This window comes from Petaurus breviceps, unplaced genomic scaffold (assembly GCF_028583685.1).
Source record: "Petaurus breviceps papuanus isolate PSGF00001 unplaced genomic scaffold, PetGlider_PUasm1.0 171, whole genome shotgun sequence".
Lineage (NCBI taxonomy): Eukaryota > Metazoa > Chordata > Mammalia > Diprotodontia > Petauridae > Petaurus > Petaurus breviceps.
The window spans coordinates 21226934-21238244 of NW_027185754.1; the positions used below are offsets into that span (position 1 = coordinate 21226934).

At 37.4% G+C, this 11311-nt stretch overlaps 1 protein-coding gene across 1 annotated transcript; it reads right to left on the reverse strand.

Annotated features, from left to right (window-relative positions):
* Nucleotides 1-10019: 10019 nt before the first annotated feature.
* On the reverse strand, nt 10020-10955 carry LOC138157301 (olfactory receptor 2D2-like). The gene has a single exon (XM_069082830.1). The coding sequence runs from the start codon at nt 10953-10955 to the stop codon at nt 10020-10022; it is 936 nt and encodes a 311-aa protein (XP_068938931.1).
* Nucleotides 10956-11311: the final 356 nt, after the last annotated feature.

The following is an 11311-nucleotide window of genomic DNA, read 5'->3' on the forward strand; positions in this document are numbered from 1 at the left end:
CTCCAAAACTTGATTTGAGGCATCATTTTAAAGATTTTAGAGGGAAATGTTGGGAGAGTTCAGCTAGGCAGCTGCCTCTAGTCCATCACCTTGGCTATGTCTATTTCTTACATTTTTAATGTGAAAAATTGTATTATGTATGTATGTGTGCATATATATACATATCAGAACTGATGTATGATTATGAGACAAATAAACAAATTAGAATATGGATGTAAATTTTAAGCTAAGATGGTATCATTCACAGTGAGTACATAGAACATGAACTGGCCAGAAAAGAGTTAAAAGGAAAATTTTCAGAACTGTATTATTAAGTTAGAAGTTGTTAAGTGATGTATATTACAATTGCTGTTGAGGAGTAAGTCTAGCTAAACAGAGGAATATCTTGTAAGCAGAAAATTTAAAAAATTACCTTGTGGATCAACTAGTTTGAATTAGATGTCATGCCTAAAGAGGTGTTAGTAAAGCACAGCATGAATCATTTTAGCTTAATACTGAAAGCATCTGCTCAAAACAGAGGTTTTTCATCAAAGAACTTTTATGGATGGTTACTGAGGCAAAAATAGAATACCAATATTTACAATTCCAGACTGGCAAGTTACCCTGATGACCTGAGTTTTCTTCAATCATGTGCCTCCGTGGCAATAAGGCAAAATAAATAGTGAGGACATCAAAGATATTAATATCTTAACACAAATTCAGGAATAATAAACCACAATCTCCACCAAACTTGCATCCCATTATCCCACCAACATATTCACTATCTGTTTGGGACAGTGGAGACACTTAGAGAAACTTGTCAAGGAAGTGCATGACTGATGACAAATTGCCAGATATGTTAATACAGAAAAAAATAATGAAAAATTCCTCTGCAGGAAGAAAATGTCAAGAATCCCCCAGGATAAACTGAGGGAAGAGCCAAGATGGCAGAGTAAAAGCACAAACTTGGCATGGGTTCTGGCTCCAACCACTTCCAATACCTGTAAAAAAAAATGACTCTAAACAAATTTTAAAGCTACAGAACCCACAAAGTGACACAGAGAAACAAATCTTCCACTGAAGGTACCCTGGCAGGCGAATAAGAAAGGTATATCACACCAAGTTGGGAGCCAAGTGCAGTCCCCTGTGAGCCACAGTTCTGGCCCCAGGGTGGTCCCAACCAGCAGTGGCCAGGGCAGACTTCAGAAGAGTAAATCACCAGCAGCTGTGGCAGTATCCAGACTTCTCAACCCATAAACACCAAAGACAAAGTAAAAGGTCAGTATGGAACTCTGTTAGAAACAGGGGGAAGGAAGAGTGTCATCTGGCCCTTGCCCCCAGGAATAGAAGGGGTGGAAGCTGTGAAGCTACAGCTGCAGCTACTTGACTGCTTTCCAGAGCTCCTGGCCTGCAGATTGTAGGGGGACCAAGCGATCATTCAGAGGGCAATCACTCTTGCTTTAACCTGCTTGGATCTGGATGACTGTCTTAGGTGGTGGTCCTGGAGTGTGTGGCCAGTGTGCCAGAGCTTATGGGGACTGCAGAGAGGCCACTCAACTAATAGCTTCAGCAGCTGCTAAAACCCTAGCAATTTGGGACAAAGCCCTCTCCATTCTGTAAGCAGAGTTCTACTGTGGCAAAGTGCTCAAAAGTCAAGTGATTAACTGGCAACATGAGCAAGCAGAAGAAGTGCAATCAGACCATACAATCCTTTTTTGGGGGACGAAAAGGATCAAACCATGGAACTGGAGGAGGACAATGAAGTCAGAACTCCTGCATCAAAAGCTTCCAGGAAAAATATGAAATGGTTACAGGCCACGGAGGAGCTCAAGAATGATTTTGAAAATCAAGTAAGAGAAGTGGAGGAAAAACTGGGAAGAGAAATGAGAATGATGTAAGGAAAATCATGAAAAGTGAGTCAACAACCTGCTAAAGGAGACCCCCCAAAATACTAAAGAAAATAATACCTTAAAAAGTAGACTAACTCAAATGGCAAAAGAGGCCCAAAAAGCCAATTAGGAGAAGAATGCTTTAAAAAGCTGAATTTGCCAGATGGAAAAGGAATTTCAAAAACTCACTGAAGAGAATAACTCCTTCAAAATTAGATTGGCACAATCGGAAGCTAATGACTTTATGAACAATCAAGATGCTATAAAACAGATCCAAACAAATGAAAAAATAGAGGGCAATGTGAAATATCTCATTGGAAAAACCACTGATCTGAAAAATAGATCCAGGAGAGATAATTTAAAAATTGTTGGATTACCTGAAAGCCATGACCAAAAAAAAATTGCCTAGAGATGCAGGCCCAGAAGGCGCAACCCGCAGATGCAGAGGCAGGCTCAGAAGGTGCGGCTCGCAGATGCAGAGGCAGGCCTGGAAGGTGTCTTGTCAACTCGGAAAGCAAGTCGTCCCACCAACCACAAAGGCCACTACCAGGACGATCACCAAAGGGCTGGGACTGGAAAAAGCAAGGTAAGAACCAAATGCAGGGGCCCCTGTCCTGGACAGCAAATACTCCTGGGGCTACCACTTCATAGCCCAGAAATTTAAAAAAAAAAAAAGAGCCCCTATCAGGACCTCCAAAGACCAGGATGACAAAAAACTAGAATCAACCAAATTGAAACAAATAACTCTATGAGGAACCAAGAATTAGTCAAACAAAACAACAAGAATGAAAAATTAGAAAAAGAGGTAAAATACCTCAAAGAAAAAAATAACTGACCTGGGAAACAGATCTAGGAGAGATAATCTGAGAATAATAGGCCTACCAGAAAATCATGATGAAAAAATGAGTCTGGACAACATTCTCCAAGAGCTCGTTAAGGAAAACTGCCCTGAGATACTAGAACCTGCTGAAAGAGATCCCAAATCAAAAAGTCCTTGAAATGTTGTGGCCAAACTCCAGAACTACCAGATAAAAGAGAAAATACTTCAAGCAGCCAGAAAGAAACAATTCAAATATCAAGGGTCCACAGTGAGGATAGCACAGGATTTGGCAGCCTCTACACTGAAAAATCAGAGTCAGTGGAATACAATTTTCTGGAAGGCAAAAGAGCTCTGGTTACAACCAAGGATCACATACCCAGCGAGACTGAGCATATTCTTCCAGGCAAAGAGATGGTCATTCAATGATATAACAAAGTTCCAGACCTTTCTGATAAAAAAGCCAGAACTCAATGGAAAATTCAACCTCCAATTACGAGATGCAACAGTGACATAGAAAGGCAAACAAGGAAAACACACACACACACACACACATACACACATACACCCTGCTATTTGATAAGAGCAAACTGGTTATAGACAAGTAGAGGGTATGAGTATACAATACACAAAATGATGATTAAAAAATCTTATTAAGGACTACAAAGGGACTGCAATGGAAGAAGAGGAATGAATGAAGTGGAAAAGGGTAAATTATGCCACACAAATAGGCTTAAAAACAGTATAGCAGAGGAAAAGAAGGGAGGGAGATGAGTATCATATGAGCTTTTCCCTCATTGGTTCTGGTGCAGGGAGGGTATAACAACCAGTTAAGCATAGGACTCTATGGAGAAGACATGCAAAAAGTATCATTTTAGAGGAAAAGAGGGGAGGGAGAGGAGCTTCACATGAGATTTGTTCCTGTCACTCTTGGTGTGAAGAAGAAATAACATATTTCATTAAGTATAAAAATATCCTACAGGCAGTAGGAGGGGGAAAGGGCTATGAAAGGGGGGGTAGTTAGTAGGGAGGGAAGAAGTAAGGGGAAAGGGGAGGAAAAGGGAGTGGAGCTGATAAGGGAATACTGAGGGAGGCAGTGGTCTAAAGGAAAACTTTCAAGGGGGGAAGAAAGAAAGGGGGAAAAATATGAGCATTAACAGGGGAGGGAATAGGATGGAGGGAAAGAACCAGATAACAATCATAACTGTAAATGTGAATGGAATGAACTCTCCCATAAAATGGAGATGGATAGCAGAATGGATTAGAAATTATAATCCTACAATATGCTGTTTACAAGAAACACATCTGAAACAGAGGGATATACACAGGGTAAAGGTAAAAGGCTGGAGTAAAATATATCATACCTCAGATAAAGTAAAAAAAAGCAGGGGTAGCAATCCTTATCTCAGATAAAGCAAAAGCAAAAATTGACCTAATTAAAAGAGATAAGGGAGGAAACTATATCCTGTTAAGGCACCATTGAGAATGAAGCAACATCATTACTTAACATATGTGCACCAAGTGGTATAGCATCTAAATTCCTAGTGGAGAAGGTAAAGGAATTAGAGGAAGAAATAGATAGCAAAACTATACTAGTGGGAGACCTTAATCTCCCCCTCCCTGAACGTGATCAATCCAACCTCAAAATAAACAAGAAAGAAGTTAAGGAGGTGAACAGAATTTTAGAGAGGATAGGTATGATAGATCTCTGGAGAAAACTAAATGGGGATAAAAAGTAATATACTTTCTTCTCAGAAGTTCATGGCACATACGCAAAAATTGACCATGTTCTAGGGCATAAAAACCTCACAATTCTATGCAGTAAGGCAGAAATATTAAATGCATCCTTCTCAGATCATGATGCAATAAAAATCATAAGCAATAAAGGGCCATGGAAAGACAGACTAAAAACTAATTGGATATTAAACAATCTAATACTAAATAATGAGTGGGTCAAACAAGAAATTATAGAAACAATCAGTAATTTCATTCAAGAGAATGATAATAATGAGACAACATACTAAAATTTGTGTTATGCATTAAAGGCAGTTCTTAGGGGAAGTTTTATATCCCTGAGTGCATACATGATTAAATTAGAGAAAAGGGAGGTCAACAAATTGGGCATGAAATTAAAAAACCTAGAAAAAGAACAAATTCAAAATCCCCAATTAAGCACTAAATTAGAAATATTGAAAACCAAAGGAAGAGATTAATAAAATTGAAATTAAGAAAACTATTGAATTGATAAATAAAACTAAAAGCAGGTTTTATGAAAAAACCAACAAAATTGATAGACCCTTAGTCAATATGATAAAAAAGTAGAAAACCAAATTATGAATATCAAAAATAAAAAGGGTGACCCTACCTTCAATGAAGAGGAGATCAAAACAATAATTAGGAATTATTTTTCCCAATTGTATGCACATAAATTCGACAATCTTAGGGAAATGGACAAATATTTACAAAAATACAAGTTGCCCAGATTAACTGAAAAGAAAGTAAATTACTTAAATAACCCCATCTCAGAAAAAGAAATTGAAAAAGGCATCAGTCAACTCCCAAGGAAAAAAATTCCAGGGCCAGATGGATTTACTAGTGAATTGTATCAAACATTTAAAGAACAATTGATTCCAATACTCTACAAACTATTTGAGAAAATTAGTGAAGGAGTCCTACCAAATTCTTTTAATGACACAAATGTGGTACTGATACCTAAATCAGGAAGAGATAAAACAGAGAAGTAATCTATTATTTGATAAACCCCAAGACCCTAGTTTTTGGGATAAGAACTCACTATTTGACAAAAACTGCTGGGAAAACTAGAATACAGTATGGCAGAAACTGGGCATAGACCATTATCTAACACCATATACCAAAATCAAGTCTAAATGGGTGCATGATCTAGGTATAAAGGTTGATACTGTAAGCAGTCTCGGAAAACAAGGAATAGTTTACCTGTCAGATTTGTGGAGAGGGAAAGACTTTATGACTAAACAAGAATTAGAGAACATTATAAAATGTAAAATGGATACTTTTGACTACATGAAATTGAAAAGCTTCTGTACAAACAAAGCCAATGTAACCAAGATTAAGAGGGAGGTGGGAAATTGGGGAAGACTCTTTACAACCCATGTCTCTGACAAAGGACTCATTTCCAAATTATACAGAGAATTGAGTCAAGTTTATAAGAATACAAGTCATTCCCCAATTGATAAATGGTCAAAGGATATGAACAGGCAATTTTCAGAGAAACAAATTAAAGATATCTATAAGCACATGAAGAAATGCTCTAAATCACTATTGATTAGAGAAATGCAAACCAAAACAACTCTGAGGTACCACATCTCACCGGTCAGATTGGCTAAGATGACAAAACAGGAAAATAACAAATGCTGGAGAGGATGTGGGCAAATTGGAACACTAATGCATTGCTGGTGGAGTTGTGAACTGATCCAGCCTTTCTGGAGAGCAATCTGGAATTATGCCCCAAGGGCTATTAATAATTTCATATCCTTTGACTTAGTAATACCACTCCTAGGGTTATATCCTAAAGAGATCATAGAAGTGGGAGGAAGACCCATATGTACAAAAATATTTATAGCAGCTCTTTTTGTGGTGGCAAAGAATTGGAAATTAAGGGGGTGCCCTTCAATTGGGAAATGGCTGAACAATTTGTGGTATATGCATGTTATGGAATACTATTGCACTATAAGAAACGAGGAGCAGATGGACTTCATATTTACCTGGAGAGGCTTACAAACTGATGCTTAGTGAGAAGAATAGAACCAGGAGAAATTTGTACACAATTACAGACACAACATATGTATGATGACCAACTTTGATAGACTGGACTCTTCTCAGCAATGCAGTGATATAAGTCAATCCCAAAAGACTCACGATAGAGAGAAATGTGTGCATCCAGAGAAAGAACTGAGTTTATATACAGATGGAAGCAAAATACCTGATATTTTCCCTTTTTTTGTTTGGTTTTATGTCCTCTCTACCATTTTTCATTCCATCTGATACAATCTGTCTTTATAACCTGACTAATGTATAATGTGAAAGTATTTACAGATCCTATACTTGGCTATATGCCACCATGGGGGGGCAGGAAGGGAGGGGGACAAAATGTGAAACTCAAGGAATTGTGGAATTAAATCTTGTAAACTAAAAGTAAGCAAACAAATTAATAAAAAAATTTAAAAAATTTTTAAAAAGAGCCTAGACACTGTCTTTCAAGAAATTATCAAGGAAAAATTGCCCTGATATTCTAGAACCAGAGGGCAAAATAGAAATGGAAAGAATTTACTGATCACCTCTTGAAAAAAGATCCCAAAAAGAAACTCCTAGAAATATTATAGCCAAATTCTAGAGTTCCCAGGTCAAGGAGAAAATACTACAAGCAGTCAAGAAGAAAAAAATTTTAGTATTGTGGAAAAACTATCAGGATAGCACAAGACCTAGCAGCTGCTACATTAAGGGATCGAAGGATATTATTAGATATGATATTCCAGAGGTCAAAGGAGCTAGGATTAAAACCAAGAATTACCTACCCAGCAAAATCGCATATAATGCTTCAGGGGAAAATATGGACATTCAATGAAACAGAGGATTTACAAGCATTCTTGATGAAAAAAACAGAGCTGAATAGAAAATTAGACTTTCATATGCAAGAAGCAAGAGAAGCATGAGAAGGTAAACAGGAAAAAGAAATATAAGGAACTAATCAAAGTTGAACTATTTACATTCCTACATAGAAAAATCATAATTGTAACTCATGAGACTTTTCTCAATATGAGGATAGTTGAAGGGAATATATATGTATACATACATATATATGTATGTATAGGAGGGTATATATGTGTGTATAAATATATATGTGAGTATGTGCATATGTGTGTACATGTAAACATAGACAGAGGGCACATGATGAGTTGAATATGAAGGGATGATATCTAAAAAATAAAATTAAGAGGTGAGAGAATTTATTGGGAGAAGGGAAAAGGGAGAGACAGATTAGGGTAAATTATCTCATATAAAAGAGGCAAGAGAACACTGTTACAATGGAGGGGAAGAGCAGGAAGGTGAAAAGGAATGGGTCAACCTTACTCTCATTGAATTTGGCTTAAGGAGGGAATAACATACACACTCAGTTGGGTATCTTACCCTACAGGAAAGCAGGGGGGAAGGGGATAAGAGGGGAGATGATAGAAAGGAGTACAGATTGGGGAAGAGGATAGTTATAAGCAAACACTTTTGAAAAGGGACAGGGTCAAAGTAGAAAATAGAAGAAGTGGGGTGGGGATAGGATGGGGGAAATTGTAGTTAGTCTTTCACAATATAACTACTCTGGAAATTTTTTTTGCATACCTACACATGCACAACCTATGTTGAATTGTTTGCCTTCCCAGTGGGGGTGGGTGAAGAAGGAAGAAGGGAAAGACACTGGAACTCAAAATTTCAAACACAGATGTTAATTTTTTTTACATGCAACTGGGAAATAAGACACACAGGCACTGGGGTATAGAAATCCATGTTGCCCTACTATAAAGTTGGAGGGTTATGGGGGAGAATATAAGAGAGAACAGATTGGGGGAAGGGGTATTTAATAGGCTCGCTATTTTGGAGTGGGGGTAGTGGAAAGACGGGGAGAGAAATTTGTAGCTCAAAATCTTGTGGAAATGAATGTTGAAAACTAAAAATAAATAAATAATTTGGAAATAATTATCCTCCAGGGATAATTTTTTTTAAGTGGAAATGAAAGAAGTCTACAATATGATATATCAAACTGTACAACAATAATCAGAATAATTTGGAACTGAGACAGAAGGAGTTGATCAGTGGAAAATAGCAAATACAGAACAGATAGTAGCAAATGAACAAATTAACCTAGTGCTTGATAAACACAAAGCCCCCAGATCCTGGGGCACAGTCTTACTATGTGACAAAAACTTCTAGAAAAACTGGAAATAAATCTGGAAGAAACTAGGTATAAACCAACATCTCACATCACATACCAAGACAAATTACAAATAGATGCATGATAAATAAAGATCATATTATGTATTAGAGGAAAAAGGAAAAATATGCTTTTTAGAGCTATAGATAGAATTTATGACCAAACAAGGGTTACAAGGAATCATCCACAATAAAAGGGACAATTTGATTTCTATAAAATTTTAAAGTTTTAATTTTTAAATTTCTTTTATTTTTTTGCTTTTTGGAGGGCAATTGGGATTAAGTAACTTGCTCAAAGTCACACAGCTAGTAAGAAGTTTTTAGTTTTTGGATGAACAAAATGATACAATTAAAAATTAGAAGGAAATAGGTGACTGGGAAAAATCTTTGTGGACATATTTGTAAATGTTTCATTTCCAATAAATAAAAGAAGGGAGAATGGAGGGAGAAAAAATTAATGATTTTAATTAAAAATCTCAAAGCAAATTTTAAAAGTCAGAGGAGCATAAGAGGTCATAAATCAGGTAGATTAAAGCAAGAAGGAAAAATACAATATACATAGTAATACCAGTACTATAGATGGAAAGGACAAGAAAATGCAATTATGTAATTATAATTCTCTAGTTAGGTGTCAGAAAAGAGCATAAAACATAGGATTTCCTTTCTTCTTTACAAAAGCAGATTATCAGTGTGGAATACTTCATGAAATACTAGACATAATTGTGTTTTTTAATTAATTTTGTTTCATCACTATTTTTCTTCAAAATTTTGGTTATAAGAAATAATTCAGGTAATAGAAGAAAGTAGAATAACATTTTCAGAAATTAGGCAGCTTCAAAACCATAATCTAATGGTAAAATACGAAAAAGTAATGTAACCAGTATAGAACAGAGCATGGCAGATGTGGTCTTACCATAACAAAGCATAAAGATATGATTGCCTTATCCATTTTAGACACTGTATTTCTACTCAAGACAATGTAAAAGCAGGCCAACTTTTTTTGTGGATTTCCTCCTAACTTCCCAAAGGCCTGACCCTTCTTTTTGTTCCCAAGCATCATTATACTATACCTGGTTCTGTCTCCCAAAGTCTAAAGTAGAACTTTCTGCTGTTATAATTCCACATTGATAGGACTCTGTTTTAAAATCCTGTGCATTAACAAAGTTCTCATCTAGTTCTTAGGATGATAAACACATCCCTATACCTGAGACATAAGCATACAGCACATAAACATTCTAGGTTTCACTGCAAAGCAATATAAACATGTATTCACATCCTCTAGTCATAATTGAAAAGCCATTTTTTCATGGGGTAGGAAGGGATACAGCAACCCCAGGAGTGAAGAGACAATGCTACATTTAATGACAGTGAGACAATCATGATCTGAAGAGTTTCCTTCTTTGGGCTACATTCTTGAATGCCCTCTTCACATCCTTGTTCCTCAGGCTGTAGATGAGGGGATTAAGCATGGGGTTTATCACAGCATAGAACACAGACACCAGTTTCCCCTGCTCCTTGGAGGATTTAGGTGTCATATAGTTGATGATTGCTGACCCATAAAAAATAATGACCACAAGGAGGTGGGAGCCACAGGTGGAGAAGGCCTTGAGTCTCCCTGAGGTTGTCTTCATCCTGACAACAGTCGCAATAATGGAGCCATAGGATGCCAGGATCAGAGACACAGGTGCAACAAGAATCACCACTCCCATGAGGAAAATGGCCATCTGTGAGCTATGGGCATCTGCAGATGCCAAGGCCAAGAGGGCTGGGGGCTCACAAAAGAAATGAGCAATTTTGTTATCTCCTTGGTAAGGAAGTCGTAATGTGAATGTAGTATCAACCAACGTTACTATAATACCACTGGCCCAGCAACCCAAGGCCAAGTGACCACACAGTCTCCATGTCATGATGAGAGGATAGTGCATGGGATCACAGATTGCCAAGTACCGGTCATAAGACATCACAGCTAACAGTGCACACTCTGTACATCCTAAAAAGAGGGAGAAAAGGAGCTGTGCTGCACAGCCTGTGAAGGAAATTATCTTCCTCCTGGACAACATGTGGGCAAGAGCTTGGGGAACGATACAAGTAGAGAAGCACAGGTCAGCCAAAGACAAGTTGCAAAGGAAAAAGTACATGGATGTATGGAGCTGCAAGTCAATCAGAACCAGGGACATGAGGAGCAGGTTTCCAAGTGCAGTAACCAAGTAGACTATCAGAAAGAATATGAAGAGTAGGAGCTGGGTTTGAGGGTCATCAGAAAGTCCCAGAAGGAAGAATTCTGTCACCCAGGTCTTGTTGGTGTCCCTCATCTTGTTTTCTGATCCCTTAGAAGAATAGTGAGATACTGGATACAAGACTGGAACCTATAGATTCATAGAATCCTAATATTAAAAGGGATCTTCAAAGTCCAATCTCCTACCCAACCATTAAAAGCCATACTAATAAGTAGTCATTGATCACATCCACTGATAATCAGTATACTATCACACCAGCAAGTCATTCTATTCATGGGCAGTTCTAAGTGTTAGAAAATGCTTCCTTATATTTTACAGAAATCTTAGTCTTACCACCCATGACACTTTACCCTTTCCCCCCCCATATATTCTCTCTTGACAATCCCATCATCACTAATGACTTCAATTATTTTCTATGAAGATGAGGCCTA

What these genes read in the sequence shown, in the direction of transcription:
- LOC138157301 (XM_069082830.1), bottom strand. Translation starts at nt 10,955, where the DNA reads ATGAGGGACACCAACAAGACCTGGGTGACAGAATTCTTCCTTCTGGGA.